A 25183-nucleotide genomic window follows, 5' to 3' on the forward strand; every position below is an offset into this window, starting at 1 on the left:
AATCTATTATTGCTTATATATTCATTATATAAAAATGGACCCCCATGTATGTACGCGTGCACGTGTACTGCCAGCCTCAGGGAACACCATACAGAGGTGACCACTGGTCTGATCCAAACCAGTGTTTCCTGTGTTCCTCTCTATTAATCCGTCTGTGTCAGGAGTAGGTTTGACTTCCAGTTAGTCCAGCAAGATTTTTTCTGTGGATGTTGGTCAAAATGAGCCAGCCTGGATAACAAGTCTGTGCCAACTTGGTTCTTGTAAGAAACACTCAGCTAGTGTTTCTTAAACTCAGTTAGAAACCAGCCTTACCCATGTCTGATAATCCTTACCATTAGATGGATTTAATTCACAGCAACTCCATGCAGTCCATTTTTTAATTTCTCCTTTAAGTCTGTCGTATGTTTATGAGTAGACTGGGTATCGCTTTCTGTGGACTGCACGAAAGATAAAGTATTCTCCAAAGCTGAGTAGCAGTCATACCATCCTGTCCTCCAATACACAAGCTACGTTTCTTAGAAGTCATCTTCTCCCTGGGTTATTTTCATGTATAAAAATATGTTGCTTATAATCCTTTTCATACACATAAGTTATCTATCTTTGTATATGTATGTTATCTATCTCGAAAATATTTACTCTTTCTACAGGGTAACAGCAGTTTGATTTTTTTGGTAGATTTATGGACTATAACTACATTTATGACTGGCTTTAAGGTTGACTGAGACATCCAAGGTATGACTTAATGTTCTTTTGAATACTGGATTATATGGTTCAAATATATATTTAGATGAAATATTATTACAAACATAAAATGCTACTTAATGTCAATGTAAGAGCTATGCTGCCTTATTTTGGTTTAGTTAGCAGTACATTGCTTTCTACAATATATTGTGTCATACATGGCTGTGATTTTTATCTATGAAACTTTATTTATACTATCTTTATTCCTATTAAAGATGAATAAAGCAGTGAATTCTGAAGTATTTTTTTATTAATCTAATTTACATGAGTTTCACTTGTCTACTCATCATTAATCATATTGCTATCATCTACATTAGCTCTTATATGTGTAACTTCAATAGAAATTCTTATTTTAAAATGGATCACTGCTGTTACGCCCAAATTAATACCACTGTGCAGCTGGGGAAAGCAGGCTATAGTAAGCTGTTGTGATATTGTGCTGCTCCCCTTCCAACCTGCCCTTTGTTTTCTGTAACCCTGCTCAAGTGATAACCACCAGTGATGGCTGTAATGAATGCATCTTTTTGTGATGGTTGCCTCAAGCTCAAAGATAGAGACACCAAGTACTGTCATAGGCAAAACCAAACTAAAAACAGCTTCCCCACAACCTCCTTCCCAGGCTCAGCTTCACTCCTGACTCTTCTACATCCTTCCCCTTTGAGCAGTGCAGGGCAGTGGGGAATGGGGGTTATGGTCAGTCCATAACACTTCATCTCTGGTGGTCCTCCTCACGCTGTTCCTTTGCTCTGGCATGGGGTCCCTGTCATGGAATACAGTCCTTCAGGAACACCTGATCTCATGCAAGCCAACTCAGTTAAGCTGACCTGGACCCAGAAACAACATGGTCACCAAAAAGTGCCTACAGAGAATCCCTTCTGGTGTCCACTTGTGTGTGATGGGTGGCAGGAAGCAGCACACCTCCTCACAGAGGTCTGGCTACTCCATCAAAGAAGCCAATGTGAAGCCATTTGGCAGCACAACTTTGGACTACACAACATCAGAAAAGATAAATGTCAAATGGGAGCTCTCCTCTGACATGCTGTGAAGACAAAGACAGCAAGGGAAGTGTACGACAACTTCCCCATCTACTCTTTTTACATTGTGGTAGCTTCAAAAGACAGATCTTGTACAGCAGACAGCAAAGAGTACCTCTGACATGAGCTTTGTAAGAAGGTGTATCAGCTTCAGCTCACATTTCCATCCAAGCCACATGGACGGCTCCATTCTTTGTTGTACCTCATCTCCTGAAGGCTGAATCTTCAGTGCTTCATTGCTGCAGGGGGATGTCCAGCCATCACAGAGATCTCCCAGTCTGTCTCCAGGCATCACCACAGAGACACAGAGACTTGTCTCACTTTGACAGCTGCTTTCATAATGGCTAAAGACATCTTGTCTTCCAATTGCACTGCAATACTAGAGTGATGCACAAAAGGAAATGGCACTGGCTTGGCAAACTCTGATCGACAGCTGGTTCACAGGACTTCAAAACAGACTGCAATATTGTTTTAGGGTGTTTCCATTTAGACGTTGAACTGAGGCATGAAAAGGAGAACAACTGTGTAAACACAATGAAAAATGATAGCAGGAGGAGCTCCTGCTAGCAACTGATTTTGACACTTTAAAGTTTTGTTTTCAGGCACTTAGCTTAAGATGTCTTTCTTTTCTATCTTTAGTAAAATAAGGATGCTCCTTCCTATATGTGGGTGGCCCAAGACTGGGGCATCATTTTGCTACAGGAGCTGAGGATGTCAACAGCTGCAAACTTTTCTGCCTTGATTTATTATAGTTATTTTTGATCTAAAAAGTTTTTATAAACAAACAGACCCAAATCTTCTTTGTGCACACCAATTGTGACTGATCTCCTGATATCTGTTGTACGTGTTGCTGACTTTTTTCTGCCATATAAATGAAAGATGAATTGCATGTATGACATAAGCAGACCTTTCTCTTTGCTCTTTATAGTTGTAATGTTTTTAGATTTGCGTGCTTTGACTTCTTGGTAAGATTCATTGCTGGCAGAGCGATGCGGTCTGGCCAGTTAGCAGGTCAGAACAGTTATTAATGAGATTGCTTTATGCAGATGAAGTTTGTCTCCATGGTAGAGAAGCTCCCCTCTGAAACAAATGTGGAGACTAGGAAATCAATTATTAAGGAGGATGTTACAAAAACGTATGTCAATGCTGTTCAATATGTGGTTGGAAGGTAATTGAAAAAAATTATGTAGGCTCTGACTTGAGAGGGAGTCTCATGAACACGCACTATAATTCCTGACAGCACCGTCTGGCTGCTGAACCTGTCACGCTCCAAAGCAGCACTGGAAAAAGGCCAAACCCATTCTGTAAAGCATGGTTTGAGCATGATGGAGACTGCCAGAGAACTTTGCTGGCTGGTTTTCACTTCTTCCCTATGCTCCTATGATTCTATGATTCCTTCTATTTCAGCTGTAGGATGGCATGTTTCACTGAAGCGTTTCAGCCCCTCTTCAGAAAGTATTGAATATTCTTCTAACTTTATGTTTTATTAAACTTTGCACACAATCATCTTCCAGAGGGGTGCATGAGGGAGCTGATCACTGTACTTATTTTCATGTATTAATTACAGAGCTGCCTACAGCTGCTTAAATTTCCACCAATTACAACTGTTTTAACCTTATTATAGCTATGGGGTGGGTTGTTTTAGGGGTTTTGGGTATTTTTTTTAAACAAAATTATATGATCTCAAACACACATTCCTTGATTGAAATAAATATTGAAGAAGATTTATGTAATCAAGTCCAGTAAAAAAATTCAAGCCAGTGTTTCCTTTCCTAGGTAAATGTAGAACTAAATCTTTGTTAATCTCAATTACAATGGAAGGGTGATGCTAATTTTGATTATGCTGATATTTTACCGGTTATGACCAATCCTTCCTTCCTTCTCTTCATTTATTTCTTTCTTGTTTGTTTTCTTTCCTTAAAGCACCAATAAATGTGTCCTGAAATCTAATGTAAGCTCAGATTTTTGGGAGCTACCCAAGAAATTCTGGCAGTCTTTTCCATCTTCAAGGAACTGAAAACTGGAGATTTTATCTTACAAAAAAAGGAGTAGTACTAGAAGACTGAAGCATGCTTTTTCTCAAGAGCCTCATCACTGCTTCAATGCACTTTAGTATGTCCCATTTTTACAGACTGTGGCGTGTGAACCAGTGGAAGTCTGATGTCAACTTTCTCTCTGCTGGACACCTGCTTTTGTGTATGAGGTGGAGAGACACAGGGAAGCTACTATTGCACTATCATACAGATTTAACATTAATGGTATAGGAGCACAGAATACTAGCTTTTCACACCTTTATGAACTTCCCAGAAAATAATCTCTCCCAAATCTTGCTTGCCATAGGCTATTCCAACGTGGGAATCCAGGAAAGAAGTGGATTTTCTGCATTGTCATTCTGTTTTGCATTTCAGCAGGCTTGGGTTTACTGTGATTACTTGGAAACAAAGTCTAAATAACCCTATGAGAACCTAGGAAATACTTATGGAAAACATATTTCTAAGTGTGTAAGGCAGTATGTGCATAAGAAGAGCAGCTAAAAGCCACCAATTTGGCATATTGTTCTGCTTTTGTTAGCTTTGCCACTGGTTGGTGGCTTTGAAAAAAATGATCACAGAAAGTAGTAATACCAATTACTGTAATGTACTGGAGGTGTATCACTTGTTCACTTATCTTTGGTATATTTAGGATTCAGAGTTTTAACTTGGCAGGCCTGGCCAAGGAACACTTATCCATGTGCATTCACTCCCACATAATTACTTTGTTAATGCTATGAAATTGTTCTTTAATTTTTGCATAGTCTCCAGTCCTGGAGACAATCAAGCACATGAATAACAGACCCCTAACTTCAATCAGATTACAACTGGGAATAAGGTACTTAGGCATACGCAGCATCTGGTCATAGAATTAAGATTGTTCATCTCTTGGGTCTTCTTAGGCAATTATAGTACAAGATATGGGCACATGGACTATAACATTCATGAAGTTTGGGATTCTTTACCTAATATAAACAAAAAAGCTTTTAGAAAGCAAAAGGCAATCCAGAAGCTAATCCAGCAGCTCCTGCAGTAAATACATCAGCTTCCAACAATCACATTCGTACACTGCATCATTTAGATCAGGAAATACTGTCAGTATATAGAGTTCATTAACAACTTCAAGCCAAAGGAAGTCTAGGCCTTTTTTTTCATCAAAAATATGGATTTTTTTTTTAATCACCCTAAAAACACATTACATCTGATGTTTGAGGGAGGACATCATCTTGTAAAACCACTATTCACCTAGCTTTACCCAACTATCTTGAAGGAAGTTTGTGATTTCCTTGGTGTCTACAAGTTTCACTAACAAGTATGTAGATTCAAAAAAGTGCATGATTTTAACAAATTTAATATAATATGTCAGATTTTAACCTCAATTCATCACAAATACTATCCTATATTTTTCTACATCATAGGATATGAGTATTTCCAGTAGTAAAAGTATTTGTCAGTACTTTGCTGAAATACATTTAAAATCTATTTGCTTAACAGATTAAAACCTGTTATTAACACTTAAACATCATAAAGACTGGGTACTCTGACTCCCTGGAACAGAGTTTACTTCCCAAGTGTTTTTCTTGATTGGATGGGGCTACTCATGATTCAAGTTTCAAAGGAGGAAGCTTGTAAAGGTTTAACACTTTTAATACATGTCTCCAAAGGATAACTTTTGAAAATTACCTGCAAAAATGTTGTTATTGATACCTGCCTATAAGCAGCCCATCCTACTGAACGTATTACTTATTCAGATGCAGATTTATTTTCAAATTCCTAATTCCTAGTGTTTGAATCCACATAATGGATTAAAAAAACCCTCAAAAAATCACAGTGAGTTGTGTTAGAAGAGTTAATGAACTCAATTAGAAGAGTTAATGAACTGAATATGCCAAAATAAAGTAAAAAGAGGAAAGAAAAGAGTTTTCTGCATGTTGTTTTTAGTATATAGTCATTACTGTGTTAAGATGTGTACAAAAATCCCAGGAATATTTTCCTACAGGTACTTAGAACCTAATAAATAATGAATGTGATGGTTAACTATATAGGCAGAAGTACAGAGCATTACCAAGGAAAAAACTGCATAAAACCTGTCCTTTGAATGGGTGTGCACCATTGTTTTTAATATATAAAACCACTTGAACATATTCTGTTTTGTGTAAAGAGAAAATGAAAGAAATAAGCAACACTTGAGTTAGCAATGTATTTTCAAGTTAAACAGACTTAAATATTGCCAAGAGCAGTGAGGGCATCTGGATTTGGGCGGAAGGGCAGCAGAGCGAGGTGAGCAGAGCACCATGATGCCCTTCAGCGTTGCTTGAGAAGCCACAGAGGTTTGTGTAGGTCTAGGGAGCTGAAGTAAGACCACCACCAGGGCTTCTCCCTGCCCAGCGATGACCCACCTCGAGCTTCAGGCTGCCCATGTTGGGCATGAGGGTCATATAGTTCCAGTGGGTCATATGGGTCATATATGTCTTCCATTGAGCGGCGGAGGAGTTTGTTTGGCCAAGTATCAATAGGTCTCAACACAAAATCTACTCGCCCAGCCCGTTTCATCTTGGTAGGCAGGGTGACCCTCTTCATCACCCGGCTGTATCCTGGCGCTTGGGCGCTGATTACGTATGTCCCCGGAGGCAGGAGTCTCCAGTAGTCCCCATCAGCAGCTTAGGAAAGGGGAAGGCACAACAAAACTGAGTTTAGTTTTCAGTCTTGCATCCCTTATAGTTACATACTCACACACACCTGCATGCGCAGACAGCACAAGCATTCAGGGGGCAAGTTTTGAAAAGATCTCAGATTTTGATTTTGAAAGAAGCTCAGATAAAAGCTCTTGAATAACAACAAGAGACTCAACCTGTGACAATCTGGCCTTTGGGAGCTAACAGAGTAAAATTCACATGCAAAATGTCAGTAACTGCTGTTCCCATATCATAGGGAAGGGAAGCTTTCCTTTGTCTGCTTTCCCAGGGGTACAAAGAATAACTCCAAAGAGATCAAATGAATTTAGAATTATGTGAAACTTAAGAAAGTGAAAGCAGAATCCAGGCTGCAAATGTATATATGACATGTAAAGGAGCTAAGAAATCCCTCCTTTTATTATATTACATTCAATTACTTTGCAGACATTATAGCACATAAGACTATGGAGTCGGAGTTGCAGCTGGTATAAATTGCCATTAGTGTAAAATGGGTGTAAATTTCCTCCAGCTGAAGGTTAGAGCCTATAGCAAAAAATAAGGAGTCTTAAAATGGAATATTTACTCTTCATTTTATATTTCCTTTATTTTGAATGTTAAGTTTCTTAATGCAGTTAATGTTGCAGTAATCTTATTTTCTCATGGAACTTCTCAGTCTTTTTTAACACTGAAATTAAAAGACATTTTGATCATATGACATTCTTAACCCCATCTAACTGAAGAACAAATACTCCTTTTTCCTTCAATGTAAACACATTTTGTATTTAATTCTTAATTCTTTAAAGGTCCACTGCCAATGGAAAGCCATTGTCTGGGAAGAAGCTTGAAAAAGACCCTAATTCATGCCAGAGTCTCCCACCAGCCTCAAGAATCTGCATCATCTCCACTATTGTATCCCTCTAATATTAGTTTTCTTGAAAGCTGGAAAGCATCCACTGCATTATAAACCATTCTGCCTTTCTAAATTGATTCAGCAACTACCATTAGAGCAAAATGTTACCATTCATGTATTCTATTTTACATTCCTATGGCCTACCCTGTTCTCACTGAAATCAATAATAAAACGAGAGCATTGATTTCACTGAGAGCCTAAAAGCTCAGAACTTTATGACTGTGAAAATTAACAGTTGCATATGTCTCAGTACAGGTTTACCAGCTGGCGACAGGTATAAAGTGAACATAATTCAACATTCTTTTTTGCATTTAATATAACTATTGTCCTAAATCTGCATATATTTATGTTTTTCCTTATGAAAAAAAAACCTGTTGCAGGCCTTCAGTCACTGTGGTTATTCTTACTGTTAAAGTCCATGTGGATCCTGCTCTAATGACTATATGTCATGCTTACAATATTTCAACTAACTTATTCTATCAGGGCTGTACACCTCTGCATGCTGAGTTGCAGCCCCTGAGCAGGGTTATTGCCATATTTGCTCAAACATGAAGCATAAATGTGGATTTCTGACTCTCACTGAAGACACATTGGCTTTGATGAACAACAGGCAGCTCCAGGTGGAAGTTTTAATACAAGTACTATGTCATCACAGAGACATCAGACTCAACAGCCAGTTTGACATGTCTTCTCTCTTGTTATTGTAGAAACAAACCCACAAGTGAGCCTTCAGTTCTCCAGTAAGGTGCCATTTCTATCAGATATGACAAGGCTTTTGCAGGTTATGCTCTCACCCTGTCCCATGATAAAGCTCAAACTAAAAATATTACCTGTTGTGACATCATGCTGGATGCCCCTGACTGAAATCCGAGCATTTTTTATTGGGTTGCCAAACTTATCAGACACAATTCCTTTTATTCCTCGGTGAACCTGGCAAAACAAAGTGAAGTTAGATGGGAGTCATTTATGAAAGTACAACCTCCTCCGCTCCTACAAGGAAACCCCTGCAGAAAGGAAACAACTTTCAAGAGGTTCAACTCATTATAGAGGCTGTCAGGTGCTAATGCCCCTTCAGATTGCATCTTCTATTTTGGGAGCCCAAGGGGGTGGAGGGAAAGGGATAACTGAACAAGTACTTTTCTGGGTTAAGTATGTGGCTCTGCCTTGAGAGATCCTTCCCTGCACAGATCACTGGCACCTCATGATCTGCCCACAGTATTTAAAGACATTTTAGGAATGTCCACTCTAGACCCAGAACAACAAAGAAATTAAAAGTTAAGGCTTTAAAAAATAATCTGATGCTCTATACACAATGAGAAGGCATCATGTTAGCTACTTGAGTTTGGGACTCATCACTCTGCTGCCTACACTTCACTACATGTCAGAATGTCATGATAGCAGTGTGTATAATATCCTTTTTCCCTTCTCTACAAGCACAGAACCGAGCTGCTTGAGCTGATGAGAAATGTGGTTGGTGACAAACAAAAGAGTGATGTGAATTCTGACATACAAGGAGGTGCACAAGCAGCTCACTATATTTGAAATTGAGTAAACCGAAATAAAACATGATAAAATCACAGTATTTAAACACTAAACCACTTAAGGGTTTTTTTTTTTTTTTTCCAATCTTCTGAAATGAAAATGTTTTCTATTGGAAACTCTATATGACCTTTTTAAATTTCATTCTAATTTTCCCCTTAGCTGCTATGAACAACTTGAGTTGTTCTTCAATTTGCCCCTCTTTCGTTCTTTCTCTTCCTTTCATCTTTCCCGCCTTATTATCCTTTGTCATAAAAGTAGAATAGAAAAAGAACAAAGCATCAAAACAATGGAAAAATATATATATATATTTTTTTTTTTTTAGGACTCTAGAGATATTTAAAAATAAACATTAAAATATCCAACTTTACAGTCATTCTTCTTCTAGTGACAGCAGGTTTTTATTTACGATGAGGCTGTGTTTACACTGGTGGTGTTGAACAGCTGTACTGTGTGGCACTATTCCCTAGAGGGTTTAGGAAGAACTCAGGGTAAGGACTTGAAAACTGTCCCTTAAGAACTATTATGATGAAGCACTGTAATTTGCTTTTCAGCATGGACTTGAGGATTTATCATATGGATAGTGAATAAATCTGGTCATAAGAGTCATCTCAGACCCAAATTTAATTTACAATGTAGACATACTCAAAGCAGTATGACCTCATCCAAGTTCAATAACAATTTTGCAATTACAACATGACAGGCTGAAAATGACAAAATTGAAATTTCTTTAACGATGTTGATCTGTTTTGCTGTAGTAAATACACTATTTTTCATTTTGCCTCAAGTCTGTGCCACATAAGTTTGGGAGAGTGTTTTGATACCACTTCTGATGGGGAGAAGACATCAGCGTTTATGAAAATGAATTCCACTTCTGCGTGTTAAGCCAAGTAGATTTGTACACACACCAAACAGCCTGGTATAGATCAGAATAAGAAAAGTTTGAATTGGTTATGGCAGACTTAATCCTTATCAGGAGTAATTCAGTCATCCTTATCTACAAAGTTGTTTTGCTTACTGTCCTGCGTTTACTCAAAAAGCTTTTCTGACATAGACTTCTACAGTATCTCACACTATAAAAATCTTTACATCTTGAAGACTTCAATTGCAATATATATGGATTTAACCCAGCTCTATTTGGATTCACTAAAACTCATTTTCATCAGACAGCTGTAAAACAAAATGAGTTTGGTGGTCTGTACTATAGACTTTATTGAATGATAATACTTACCACAAGTAGCAAGAGGTTGCTTAGAAAGGCCATAAAACCACTCCTAACAATTTTAGATTACTGCATACTCCATCAAAATAAGGCATGACAGAAACCTAATTTACTAATGGCTGAGAGAAAGATGAGCAACTTCTGGTTTTGTGTTCACTTACTTATTGTCAATGAGGTATTCGTTTTTTGCTGAGCTTAAACTTATTATTAAAAATTATTTTTAAATGGCATGTTTTAATGCTCACAGAGAGTTGTCCCTTTAGAAGATCAGGCTCTAGATCTTTTTTAACTGCTTTCATACAGAAATCAAGCTGAAGAGTGGGGAAATGGAATTTCCATATAGCAAGATACTTAAAATCTTCCCATTTTAGTCTTCCCATTTTAGCTAAATCTAAATCTCCTGCTTCCATGCAGTAGGGTTTGGGCCATAAACATGGAATATGGAACAGAAAAAAATCCAGGAAACTCTCTGGACAGCAGATCTTGCTGGTTTAGTCTTCAAAAGAAAGGTTGGTTCATATTTTTCTGAATATGTGGGGTTTTCCCTAGCAATAAATTTTGGACAGCTGATTTATAATGTTGCATAAAGCATTTACAGACAATTCCTCTTTACACTTTTTATCAAGGCTTTTACAGTCTTCAGTCTCCATCCTTACTACAATGTAGGCAGAATATTATTCCTGTGTCCTGCTAGACAAACTGAGGCACTGGGGCCCCTGGTATAGTGTGATGATTGATTTGGTGCTATCTTAATAACTAACTGGAGAAACAGGAAAGAAACCAGTATTGATGAAGAATGAAGAAGAAACAGCAAGCACAAAGGTCTATAAAAGCAGAGCCATACCATTTCCATGTAATTCAGAAGAGCATCTCTGTTTTCATGCCAGATTGTAAACAATTCTTCTTCCAAAGGAAACTTTTCACATCCTACCTCCACAGTAACTTCAAAGCAATTTGTGTGAAGGTAATTAAAATCTGCCATACCTATAGGTTTAAAAAGAAAAAGGAGAGATCATGAAAAAGCCCTGTCACCCTTAACTGGAGCTTTGCTGTTGCAGCCAGCTGAACATGGTCCCTGTGGGTGTGGATTAATAGAGTGTAAAGAGTGTTTGCCAATATATGAAAACTATTCAACAAAATCAGAATCCTACAACTCATTTCAACTTGAAGTTAACTAATGACCATGATGCTTCTTTCAGGGCAAAAAACAATATTTTAAATTATTATTCACATGACCAAGAATCACAGATAGAGAGATAAGGGTTGGTTAATCATGGTAATTGGATAATCGGCTGTATCAGAGGAGATTGCCAAGGGTCACCAGCAGAGAGATGACCTTTTGTCATTATGATGTTCAAAACAGTTTCTGTACAAAAGACATTGGATATAATTTTCAGAAGAATGTAAGCCAAAGATATTTAAACCCAATTCTCACTCATGCCCTAAAGCTTTCTAAATGCCTGGTTTCAACATAATTATTTAGGGATCCAGCTGAGTCCTATTTGAAAACGCAACTGCTGAAAATTTATGAGCACTGATCTTTCATCCATGCCAGTATTTCCAAAATCGTGAAGAAAACTAATACTTTTATTGGGAAAATCAAATTAGCAACCTAAGCACAAATGAATGGGATGTTTGTCTCTGTTAAGAGTTTTCCCTGAAAAAGAGTTATTTTAAACTGACTGAAAAAGCAGCACTTGCATCGTGTGTGAGATGGATTCGAGTTCATGCCACTAAGGAATGAGAGCATAGCATTAAGCATTTATTTCTACATTTTGGATTTCAAAACTAGAATGGTATTATATGCATTAGATTTCAGCCTTGTATAGCTTGTTAGCTTTCCTCAGGTTACATCAGGGCTGAACACACCCCATGGTATTTGAATAGAAATGTTACCAACATACATTTTGCTACTTAAATCAACTGCAAGTTACAGTTTGCATAGGTCTGACCTAAAGCAAACTGAAATGAATGAGATTATTTCTTTCAAACCCTTGTGTCTCATAAAGGTCACATAGAGGTTTTACCTCACTCGATATGACAGTAAAGTGGTTTTACCTCCAGTGAAGCTGTACCACTCAGCACCATTTATAATACCTCCACGTCTGACAAAATTTCCACCGCAACGGAGTTCGGATCGGTCTGAGATGACTGGATGTGCATCTGCGTAGGCTTTTGCCAGCATTTTAAATGTCTGTAACAAAAGGGACCAAAATACATTTGTTTTTACAAACTCTAAACACTGTCATTGCTGTTAGTAGCTAACTATTGCTGTAGCAAGCCCAGGCAATGAGCCACGCTGCGTCCTCGAGGCTGATGGAGGGGGTGAACCTCCACTGCAAGTATATGCTGCAAGGAAGTTTTCACTTGTCTTCTTGAAGGTCCTCCTCTGCAATTCAATACATCTAGCCAGAGACCACATTAAATACCAGTGCATTTTGTGGTATTTGGATTTAACCTGTCATCTGGGGCAGGAGTAGAGGGCTTGTTTGGTTGTACTAGAAGTCCCAAGTTTTAAAGCAGAAATTGGCTTTCCCAATTACATTCAAGCTCTTGCTATTTTTAATTCTTCAAAAATACCCCCATCAGCCTCAGCTCAGTCAGATCTTCACATTGGCTGCTGCTGTTTTAAATAGACAGTGTCAATTTGCTTTGCACTTGTCACTCACACAGGACAACCTGCCAGTTTGATTTCAATGACAGTTGCTTCTTTGTGGGGGCAGGAACCATTCCTAAAAAATGAAGGATAGGATGTGGTGATGGAGGATGTCACCATTGGTTCCTAAGACTGTTGATACTGATGAAGTGCAGAGTCACCACCCAGAAAGGAAAAGTGACAGGTACATGTAGTGAAGACAGATGAAGCAGCAGTGATCTGCAGAAAACATTTCTTTGAATCAGGCTCCTGCCACTTTCCTCCAATGCTTATTCTAACCTTGTACAGACCTCCCCCCCCCCCCTCCTTTTCATTTATTTGAACCTCATCTACAAAAGCTATAATTTCAGGTTTCAATATTGAAATGACACCAATTATCAGATTCTACTAGAGCCTGTTATTCAGCATCATGCGTTTCATTTCATATTGCTTAGAACAATGTGCACAAGAAATTGGGTGGCTACAAACCTAGTTTTAGGAGACACCCTAAAACTTCATCCTTGATGTTGTCATCAAAGATGAGGACCAAAATGACCAAGGACACAAATTTGATCTAATATTTAGAGCATGTTCCTCACTTTTCCTGAAGACATCTGCAGATGCTATATTTCCAGTAACCAAGTCTTGTGTTTCACACCAAGAGGCATAAGACTTTTTCTTGGCTGCTAGTGCAAGTGAACAAAGATGGGTGGTAGTGAGAAGAGAAAGTGAGAGGTACAAAATCAAGTAAACTTGTTTTAAAAAAGGAAGTTAAAATGTCCATGGATAGCAATACATTTACTATAACATAGCAACTAATGTATGACTACTCATGGATTTCAAAAAAGTTAGACATTTAGGTGTCATACAGAGGACAAAAAGGGAAAAACCTCAGAGGAATTCTTGTGACTTTGGAAGCATGATGCTTCATTTGGTACAATGTGGTCAGTGCTATTACCTTGGCCAGCACATTCACCCCACTGACTGTCACAGGTTGGGTTCTTCAGCGGAGGGAAGGGAGTGTTTCTGTTCACCAGAAGGAGAGATCTTGAGTAGGTGTGCACCTTCCTGCTCGACTGAGCGCAAGCACCAGTGCAGATTCTTGTGTAACACAAATCAACAAAACCTGCTAAAAACACCCATCTCCACACGAGCAAAAAAGCTGGAAAGTTCTGGATCATGTGGGCTGAACCAGATGCAAGAATGTGAGTGTAAGAACATGGTCCAGCGTTGAGATTCATTGGCCTCAGCGGGCACCAGACCAGATTAAAAATGAAGGCTAAAGAAGCTTGAAATCCGCATTGTCATCGAGAAGGTGCCAAGAGGATCCTTGTGCTACACCATGAGGGACGTATGGAGGTGGCAGCACCCAGGTGCATTTTCAAACAGGGCAACCTGGTTTGAATATACTTGCAGAACTTGACTCTTTAATTCCAAGCCATTATCTGCACTGCAGCATTTCACATTGTGCTGCAGCCAAGGATGCAAAAGGGTTATGGTTAATGTACAGTAGCTAAAATAAGCTGCTATATTTCAGGATGCAGGTTCCCTGGCAGCAGCAGCTGCAGAGGACATTACTTAAGTGCGGGTCACTTCACAGGTACAAGTTTTATAACTTTCTGAGTAAAATCTGAAGTGGTTCTGATAACATTGTTAAGGTTTTTGTGCTGACTCATTTGAAAAATTGGCTGTTATTGAGGACATCCCCAACCCTTCCTCATTGTTTTAAACTTCCAAATTTGCAGCTAACTTTTCAGGCTTTGCAGCCACTGGCTATGCAGCAGTCACTCATATGAGGCCTTACACTGTCTTACACTGTCACAAACCAGGGATGTCATTAGAGCTTCCTCAGCTGTTCACTGCACTGGGACAGAGCACTTTGTCTGTGTAACATCATTTCACCCAAAACACATGTGCTGTCCCTGGCTGGAGACAATGGAGGGACTGCTGTCTTTCCATCCCACAGGTGAACTGCTTGATAAGGCACAGGTGGCTATATTCCTCCACCACCTACACATAAATCAGGATACCCTTCGCCCAGGCCATGGGATATAAGTGCACAGGTTTACGATTTCCCCTAGTCCTCACCAGGAGCTTCTGTAGCATTCATTACCATTCACCACGTATTTCTTACATGGGCTTTTTACTGTGCAGTGCCTGGTTTATTTTACTGCTAAGCCATTGTCATACATATGTAGTCAGTACCTATCTTACAGCTCAGAAGAAATGGATTGATACAGAAAACATTTAACAGTCATTAATACCTAAATATTTAATATGTGTTGGTGAGAACTGTCACTCTGGGAGAAGTCAGCCCAGGGATGTGCTCAAAGATAACACACGCTTCAAGTGAAAGATCAACTTCGGGGTATTTTCAACTGCTGTTTGTTATCTAAAGAACCACTTTTTCTTAAGAGGCTAGGGATACATTTAACCTATGCTAGAAGGCTGAAAAACTAGCTGTTCTCCTAGTGGGCATGTCGGCGATGAATACTAGATTGAGGAAACCAAAGGAAAACAGGAAAGATGGCAAAAAATTTCACAGAAGATTTACAGTGAGTCCCAAATGGGGAACTTTCCAGGGACAAGAGGGGAAAACCATTCCTGTTCTTCTGACCTGGAATAAACGTTACAAGGCTGCCACCATATGGCAGCCAGACTTTTTTTCTCCTATGGATTTCAACAGAAAGTAACTGCTGGTCAGGATTGTTCATTTTTGTCTGGAAATCAGTGGTAAAAATATCACAGCCTGCACCGTTTAAATAGTAAAAGCCTGGCTTTTTCTAACCTGTGCCTTGTGAAATCATCAGGCCTCACAAAACATCTTTACAAATCAAGCTGGTAGTATGTAAATGGTCCTACTTTTTAAAGCATGTTGATTAACTGTATAGATCATATTATATATATGTATATGTATACATGTGTTATACATATGCATGATTTATTACATATTTAATACATACATGCATGCATATACACACATATGTGCAATCTACATAAGTAAAAATTTGTTACTTGTTAAAAATTTCCACATTTCCCCATGTGGAAACCACATTGATATGCTCACCCTGCAAAACCAACATTACCTTCTCGTCAGGTGTAGGGGAGAACATTTTTTCTTCCATAGGATGCCTGGAATAGTCATAAGGATAGGTCACAACCAGCTCACCCCCATGGAGGCTGGCAGAAAGCACAAACGGGATAGACCTCAACCACTTCATCACTGCTTTTGTCTCAGGGGCCACCTGAAATCCAGAGGAAAACAAAACAGCTATGAGTAGTCATGCAGCTCCAACGGGATTTGATCCTGGGCAGGATGACCCCCAGTGGAGAAGGGAGTGTGTCAGAGAGGAGAGTGCTCTTTAGCTCTTCCATAGAGTCACAGAATGGTTTGGGTTGGAAGGGGCCTTAAGGATCATCCAGTTTCACACCCCATGCCAAGGGCAGGGACACCTTTTGCTAGATCAGATTGCTCAAATCCCATCCCAAAGGTTAATGGAGGGAGATCATCAGTTTGCTCCAGGGAACAGACAAGGCACACTGCTCACTGTAGAAAAACTTGGGGCAGGGTGTGGGGAGAGAGAGACAGAGAGAAACGGAGGGAAAGTGGAGGCAAAAAGGAAGAGGAAATTTGACAGAACAATAACTTTTCAGTACAGCGGCATTTTCAGCAGTTCAAAGTGCACGTCCCATATGAAGATAGGCTGAGAAAGTTGGGGCTGTTCAGCCTGGAGAAGGGAAGGCTGCGTGGAAACCTCATAGCAGCCTTCCAGTATCTGAAGGGGGCCTATAGGGATGCTGGGGATGGACTCTTCGTTAGGGACTGTAGTGATAGGACAAGGGGTAATGGGTTAAAACTTAAACAGGGGAAGTTCAGATTGGATTTAAGGAGGAAATTCTTTCCTGTTAGGGTGATGAGGCACTGGAATGGGTTGCCCAGGGAGGTTGTGAATGCTTCATCCCTGGCAGTGTTCAAGGCCAGGTTGGACAGAACCTTGGGTGATATGGTTTAGTGTGAGGTGTCCCTGCCCATGGCAGGGGGGTTGGAACTTGATAATCTTAAGGTCCTTTCCAACCCTAACTATTCTATGATTCTATGATTTTATGATGGCAGCATTTTAGGCTTGAAAAATCGTGGTGTTGTACCACTACTTGCAAACCATCTCCTTATATAATTTCATTTCTGAATGAGCAGAACTGACTTTGGATGGATAGAGTGGAATACGAGTATCAATTTGTAACTCTCAGCACTTACTGGAATTGTTTCATTTGTTACCCTCTAGCCTGGGTTCATCTGCAGATAAATGAAAACTAATGTATGTATGCAATGCACAGCAATGGCTGCAATTTACCTGCAGAGAGCTGCTGCAAATAAGACACATTTGTCTTTCCAACAGTCGATGCTCAGTAAGAGTAGCCAATGGAGTGGGCACCGGACTCCCAGAGATACGCGGACACCCATGTTCCCCATGGCGTGCAGGAGGCTCCTCCACCCCTTATTCCTGAGGAGTAATTTCACGGACCTGCTCTGGAGTTAGTTAATTCTTAAGGGTAACACTGTCATCTGGTGGCCAGTCCCTGCAAGCCAGGCCTGACACCATTCCCTCGGAGGCGGCGAGGTCCTTTTCCTTGCAGTTTGTGAAACAAACAGGGGAGAAACACTGCATACTACCCCTTGCTTTGATTCTATCAGCTGTTAGAAAATCAGCCAGCCAGGATCATGGACTGACTAATGACCAGTAACAGTGAATCGAGCGAGCTATGTGCAGGAAATAGTCACAAAACAAACAAAAAACTCTCAACCAACAAACAAGAAAACCTAAACCCCTATACATCCCATATACATTAGGTTACAATAACATCTCTTGTAATGAAGGGCCCAGAACTGAACACAGTATTCAAAGTGCGGCCTCACCAGTGCCAAGTACATAAGAGTAATGATGGTTTTCTTTGGAACAGTCCCTATTCTGCTATGGGTAAATCGCAGCAGGTAGGTAGCACAAACTTGGTTGTGGAGCAGAGGAAAACGCTGTGAAGTAGAGGTGCACCATGGATGTATTACAGCTCCCAACAATGAGGAAAAAGCCACATCTAAATACAGTTTTACCTGGTATTATTTAAGAAGATATTACCCTACCTATTCCTGACCTAGGCAGGAGGCTGCCTCCCTTCAGGTGCCATAGCTATTAAATGAATCCTCCTAGTAGTTTCCAGGTTTCCTTAAAGTGCATTTCTTTAACTGAGCTGAACTAGTTTCTCCAACCACTGCAGCTGTGCTGTTTGAAAAGACTGTATCTTGCACTTGGGAAGAAATAGGAACCTGAGGGTTCCCACTGCTGTTAAGGTAAATCATTAAATCAGTTTTCTGTGGTTAGCATACGGACATGTCAGATTGTGCTATTTGTCCTCAGGAGAAACAGGTCAGACCAATTTTGTCTATCACCCCTAATGGAAGCCTCTGAATCTCTGTGTCACAGCCCTTTCAACCTTGGTATTTTAAAGAAGCAACTTAAATGTAAGTTGAGATGTAATAGGTAAAGTCTGAGCAGCTCAGGAGCACACAAAATGCACTTTGTACACCAGAGTTTTTAGTTCAGTGGGGAAGATTAGACATAGAGTTTCCATGAAGGGCATGACCCAAACATCTCTAAAAAAGTAGATCAAGGGCACTCTGAAAGGAAAGGACAAATGCTCTGCACTTTTTGCAGTCTCACACACCCTGTCACACAAGGGGTGGGAGAAGAAAACAGCCCATCAGGCTGCATAACAAGAAACCTGGCGGTGTTCGAAGAATGCTACCCAGCAGTCAAAGTATTTGCTTTTCTGTTTTTTCTACAGTGCCCTAGAATGGTCTGATAATGACCTTTATCCTGAGGGAATTTGGGACTGAACTAGACATTCTCACCTGAACTGTGAAAGTGCTTTATTCATCCTTTGAACCCATCTATTTGAAGAGCAAAAAACTTTGTAAGGTGGCTTGTAAGGGGCTGTGAGCAGCACTGCCTGCCCCATGGATCCCTGTTAGGTGGTGCACAGGGTGGCTGAAGATCTGGCACCAAGATCGCACTCTCTAAGCCCCATAGCACCAGCATTCCACAGGATGCTGCTGCCCCAGAGTCTCAGCAACTCTCTGCCCTGCCTGTGCTGCCCCAGCTCCCACTGCCTGGTGCCAGAATCAGCCCTGCTTTCAAACAGTAGTCTCAGGCTGCACTTCAGAGGGCAAGGGAGATATACACAGTTTTACTTGAAGCGCTTCTAAATTCAGCCCCTCCTCCTGACTAGGTACCTGCACAAGCCATGAAACACTGCTGTGTCACAGAGGCAACATCAGACTAAAGTGGATGTTGTGGAAAAGCAGGAGTTTCAACATCACTGTTTTTATCCTAATAGCACTTCAGTAACACCATGGATGGAGATTAAAGGTTTGCAATGTGCACATCCTGGTTCAGCTCCCCTGGGTGATAGCAGATAGCAGATAGCAGTCAGTCTGGCCATTGACTACTCACAGTCTTTTCCTTTAATGTGGGTTGTGATTTATTATTTTTTTCACCAGGGCTGTTGTTTTTTCAGTCAGAAGAGATCAATTCTAAAGTGTTCATCTCACAAGAACACTGGGACACAATTAGAAAACAGCAAAACTATTTCTGCATAAGCACAAGGAATGGCCAATATCCTTTTAAACCTGAATCTCATTTCTGTCGGTTATACTACAATTAGTCACTGTCTCCATGGCTTTCAAAGATTTCTTTTTTCCCTTTCAGAAGCAACCAGACTCATTTTCCTCAAGACTATGCCAGCCGCCACTGGCACAGACTTTCAAATTCTGGTTGAATCAAGCCAGTCTAACACAATTTCAAATAAAGCCTGAAGTCTCTCAGTCTGAGCCCTCAGACCACTTATTACAATAATTCATAACTGTGGGGAGCAAAATGTGCTGTACAGCAAGGGTTATGGGCAAGCAAGAGATCTCCTGAGTTTAAGAGACTGCCTGGGAGCTCGCTCTCATTTTCTGATCTTTATACAACCCCTGCAATACTTGGATAATTACTTTAATAAGGCAGATAATAAACACTATTAAGTAAATGAAAGCCCAGAGGCCGGTGCTGAAACATCTAATGTTTTTGCATCAGTAGATGACCTGTAGGAGCCATGGGTTCATCTGCCTCACAAAGCTGAAGCTCATTACGGGAGAGCTGATTTGGCTGTCCCATGGTACCACTGGCAGAGAAGAGGAGATGTGAGGCTGTGAGACCGTATACTGCCAAGTTTCTGATCCATGTGAAGTTGCAGTTAGGCTTTGTGGTGCCATTCAGGTCACAGGCAAATTGCTTCTTCATCAAAGCATAAGGATTTGGAGATGCTTTGGGCTACATGCATAAAACAGAATAAACTTATTGAATTAGTTATGTTGAAAAATAATGGTCTAATACAGTGAGTGTTACCGAGTTTTCACAACCTTGCATCTTTGTGTGTACATTATCCTGAGGAATTGAGGTGATTTTATCCAGATTTCGCTACTGTAAAATGGAGTACCAAAACACTGGGGCAGCATCAGAGATGCCTGTGGGATTTAGACCTGGCCTCAGGTAGGATGGAGCGTTGCATTCCTGGACATCACATAATGTGAAGCTTAGTGATGAGGCAAGCAAGGCCCTGCAGAGCTGCCTGCATCCTGCTCCCCAGGACTGGAGGCAGCAGCAACTCTCCCTTCTGGCACCACTGCAGCTTCACAGGCTGTTGCCATTGCTCCAACTGGTTACAGTCATTTTACAACCATCCTTTTTTGTGGAAGGTGATGCCACACAACTTCACGTGAAACCTCTTTACATTTTCCAAGGCAGAAATCACTGTTGCATCAAACCTGTGCAGAGCTTAGTGCAAAGACAGACAAATCAATAAAGTCTTTAACATGCTCCCAGAGCTTAAATCACTAATGATGAATCATTACACACTTGTGACCCTCTTCTAATAGTCATAATTCTTAATCTAAAATAGTAAAATCCAAATTATTCACAAATTTTCCCAATTATTTGCGACATCTGCCTCTTTGGCCTGACCTATACCATGATTTTTCATGCCAATTCTGAGCCTGTCCAGCTTAGTCCTACTTATAAAATCTGATTACTGGAGAATAATTTCAGACCAATCAATCTCAGGTTCTCAGTTCATGAGTTGCTCTCTAGTATATGTGATTCATAAAATATGTAATTCATACCTTACCCCACCAGTAGGACTGTGGAATGGGGATGTGGTCTAGGCGGGCCCCACGAATCCCAGCTCTTCTGTAAGCTTCAGATGTCAAATCAGGGAAGTTTCTGTTCAGGTCCAAGTTCTGAGCTGTCTGTCGTCCGACAACCCATCCGTTGTAACCAGCTCCCTAATTCATAACGTAGAAGCCAACCTCAGAATAACTTCCTGTCTCAAAATATCATTTTCTGGCAGTTATGTAAAATGCCATTTTAATTAAGGGGAAGTTTTAAAAGAAGTAAACTGAAAATGTCTATACTGTTACAAAAACACACTTATTAATCTTTTTTTTAAATCCCAAATGCAGTAACTACAATGCAGGAAGCATTTCACTCACCAGTGATGCGACTCATGAGAGGAACACAGAAGCTTCTTACTAAGCAGAGAGCAGCATGCAGAGTGGGTTAGAGGAGGAGAAAAATGAAAATACAGCTGATGGTCCAAGACAGGATCACGCAGAATACAATAACCCCAGTCTCATACAGCAGACAGAACACATCATATGAGCAGTGAAGAAAAAGAAAGGTCCTATTTTTCATGTTAATAGTGCTAGTGATAAAAATGAGGTGAAAAGAAGAAGAATGTCAGGTAACATGTAATGGAACTTTTGCTTTTGCAGGTCTCCTTCAGACACCAGCTAATCTCTGAAAACTGTTATTCATTATGGAGGTGCGACAGTACAGAATGTATTCGCATGTTATTATTATACCGGCTCTCCTAAATGAGGAAGAATATATATTCCACAGTGTTAAACTACATTTCCTTATAAAATAATTAACAGTGATTACAGTGAGTCAGTGGGCATTCTGTTCTAGAACTGATAGCAAAGCATGTTAAATGCGTGAAAAAATAACAGTCATTCCCACGTCATCTCATGCAGGCAGCAAAAATGAAAAACATGTCTCTTAGGTCTTATTCACATCATTTTTGGAAAGAAACCTACCAACAAACCAGCCTTGGATTCTGGCTGCTGATTATTAACATTCCCTCCCATACGTGTTACTCCCTTCCTACTTTGTCTTTTCCCATGGGGAATTTTAGAAACATGAAGCCCTAAACATTTGCTTATAAAAAATCTGTTACCTCTTCTGCAGCCAGTTCATACCCATCAGGGTTTAGGGAAGGTAGGAGATGAATTCTTGTACTATTAATCAAGGTCTGGATGCGAGGGTTCCCGAGAAGATACTCCGAACACAGATACTGTGCAAGGTATATTAGTAGTTCTTTCCCCACAACTTCATTTCCATGCATATTGCCAACGTACTTAAATTCTGGCTTGACTGTGGAATATGAAGTAATGAGATACTTTAATTTGATTATATCTGGATGACTTCCAGAAACAGAGTAACCCAGATAGCTTACTGATGAGTCAGAAAGTTTTATTTACACTAATTCAATGCATACGTTCCTGTAAATAGCACACCAGTTCCAGTCAGTTCAACAACTGAAATAGTGTGAAATAAAGCAAGTCCATACTTGGAGGATCCCAAACTGTATGAGGCATTCATTGCTCCAAGCTTCTGCTGAGCTCACCATTAATTGTGAGCAAAGAATGCTGCAAACAAAAATACCAAGACATGGCTGGAAAGGAACAAAACACACCCTGGCACTCTTATTTTCCTTGGCTAAATTGAATGCCTCACATTGTCACAGATCCTAGAAATGACCTGCAGATGCATAATATATTACCCCTCTATTTGGAAAAGAAATTGGATCGTGCATAAAAAGTGGCTTTTAGGTTAAATAGCCTTGAAATAAGACTATTAGAAACATATAACTTCACTATTCCCCACAGCTATTCTCTCAATATCCATCCTTCCTTAAAGATTAATGGAAAGTGTAAAATAGATGCACTTTGGAGACACCTTCTCCTGTCTATCCCTTTATCTTTATCTTTGATCCTGGCCAGCCTCAAGCAATAGACACTGGACAGGGGCTGGCACAAAGCTATTATGGCGGCTTATTCAGGCTGGCAAAACCTCCAGCTCTAAAGCCATTTCCAGCCTCTTTTATGCTGTCCTGAGCTGCATGAAGCAATAGATTTAGAAGGAAATGCTAGATAATGTGTTAAACTACCACGTTTTATCATGCCATATCACAGTTTTAATTTAAAAGTCTGATTCATAGGCTTTGTGTTTTGCTGGCAAATCGAGTATCAGCTTAAAAAGACACCTATAACTTCTCTTCTTTACACAAGAGAGGAAGGATGATCAGACAGGAAATAGTTAATTTAGAGTTTTGCTCTGTGTAAGATGTGTAAGACTGGGACCTTGATGAAGTTTAAAGGCACCTCAAATACCTCTACACCATGTAAGGCAACATGGCCAAGAGTAAACAAAGCTAACACCAGTCTTCTCTGCCTCCACTGCAGAATATCACACAGAGGACCCAGTCACTTGACCTGAGATGATAATCACAGAATCATAGAACAGTTAGGGTTGGAAAGAACCTTAAGATCAGCTTTCAATAAAGTATTAAGTCAGATGTGGCTCCATTCTGCTACACTGCTGAGGTTGCTTTGGTGCTGGAGCTAGCCTGATGAGAAGCAGCCTGAGGCTTCTGGTATGCTGCAGTAGCCATAGCAGTCACCAGATTCAGTTGGGTACTATTTTTTATCTGGGAGCTGGTAACTGGAAAATAATATCTAATACTTCCTAAGAAAATGATTGGCATTTAAGGATTTAAATCATTTAAAAATCTTGCCCTACTTGTCTCAATGATGAATATACAAAACAGAGATCAGCACTGGTCCCCATTGAAAAAAGCTGTGAGGACTCATATACCAAAGGTATTCAACTGCTATGAGAACATAAATTCCTGGTATCATTTACCTGCTACACTGTCACGTATTGCACTGACCTGAATCTCTGTTCAGGAGTACTGTTTCTGTGCTGCTCTTGCTCTTTTTTGACACCAGTGTCCTTCTGTGCCTGAGGCCTTCTCACAAGTTTTACATATTTTAGGATGCGAAGGACTAGAGAAGAACAATACTTGTAGGAAGTGTGTAGGGTTTGATGGTGCATTGATAAATAAAAGGAGACTGAGGAAGTGGTAGATGATGGAGAGGGCAGGCAGGTCAGTAACAGAAACCAATTCCAGCTTCTTTGAATGTTGGACACAAATAAATAATTGCCATATCACTGCAACCAAGTGCACGGTCATACATCTAGAAACAAGGAATGTCATCCACTGTCATAAACGGAGGTCATAAAGATATGAAATTTCACCAGGACTGTAATTGCTACAATAAATCATCAGCTATCGCTTCAATTCAAGAACGCAAAGGAGGAGAAAAGGTTTTGAATCAATGCTTTTCACAGTTTATGTGATATCCCATTAAAAAGACCTGTTTTCACTCAGATAACCTGAACTCCCCTCAAGCAACCTGATCAACACTGATATAACTCACGCAGTTCATGGTGTCCAGGCTTGGTCGAAAACTCAATCACAAAAAGGTCCTTCCCTTCAAAACTGCGACCTATGCTGTAGGTTGTTGCAATATGGGAGCACTTAGAAGCAGTCTTCTTCAACATGCTCACCATTTGGGAATATGAATGGTGTTTGAACTGGATAAAAGTTCCTGGCAAGTCTGAAGGCAGATCTTCCTCAACAACTACTTCTCCTGTAAGGAAGAATTGTAACACAGTGGTTAAACCCATGATGTAGAGAGGACTGTATGAATGTCTGCACTTTTCTGCAAAGCACCTTCTTCAGCAGTAAAACCCCAGCTGCAATAAAAACCTTCAACCCATGCAGCACATCCCACACTGTTTATTGTGGCATACTTTGTTTGCAAAATCATACTTATGCACATGCACACTGACAAATAATTTGTGCAACCTCCAGTTATAATTTGGACTTCAGCATGCTTAGTACATTTTAGTAACAAAATGTACAGATTTATCCCTTTCAATCTGGTGGATCAAATAAATTTTTTATGAGATTCAGCTGTCTTCAGTTATCTGGAACATCAGCGAAGAAAAATCTGTGACAATCACTAATGAGATTATTTTAATAAGCTTGTCAAGTAGTCATGTATTTATGAGTGCAATAAAGTTCCAGTTTTTAAATAATATATTCCAAGTATATAGACAGCTATCACACAGAGCAGGGCTTATTTAAATGCACACTGTCAGTCCAAACATCTAGC

General features: G+C 40.0%; 1 protein-coding gene across 1 annotated transcript in view; it reads right to left on the reverse strand.

Annotated features, from left to right (window-relative positions):
• Positions 1-5895: 5895 nt before the first annotated feature.
• Positions 5896-25183, reverse strand: part of CPZ (carboxypeptidase Z) — a 33864-nt gene continuing 14576 nt past the window's right edge. The window contains exons 4-11 of the mRNA XM_061369359.1: positions 24443-24655; positions 22117-22313; positions 21002-21163; positions 15873-16031; positions 12210-12345; positions 10996-11135; positions 8221-8320; positions 5896-6465 (exon numbers count right to left, since the gene is read on the reverse strand). Of these exons, the coding sequence (XP_061225343.1) occupies positions 6110-6465; positions 8221-8320; positions 10996-11135; positions 12210-12345; positions 15873-16031; positions 21002-21163; positions 22117-22313; positions 24443-24655 (1463 nt within the window). The 3' untranslated portion in view covers positions 5896-6109. The remainder of the gene's footprint in view (positions 6466-8220; positions 8321-10995; positions 11136-12209; positions 12346-15872; positions 16032-21001; positions 21164-22116; positions 22314-24442; positions 24656-25183) is intronic.

Source organism: Neopsephotus bourkii, unplaced genomic scaffold (assembly GCF_033783945.1).
Source record: "Neopsephotus bourkii isolate Nb327-2 ecotype Australia unplaced genomic scaffold, CSIRO-AGI_Nbou_v1 NB_144, whole genome shotgun sequence".
Lineage (NCBI taxonomy): Eukaryota > Metazoa > Chordata > Aves > Psittaciformes > Psittacidae > Neopsephotus > Neopsephotus bourkii.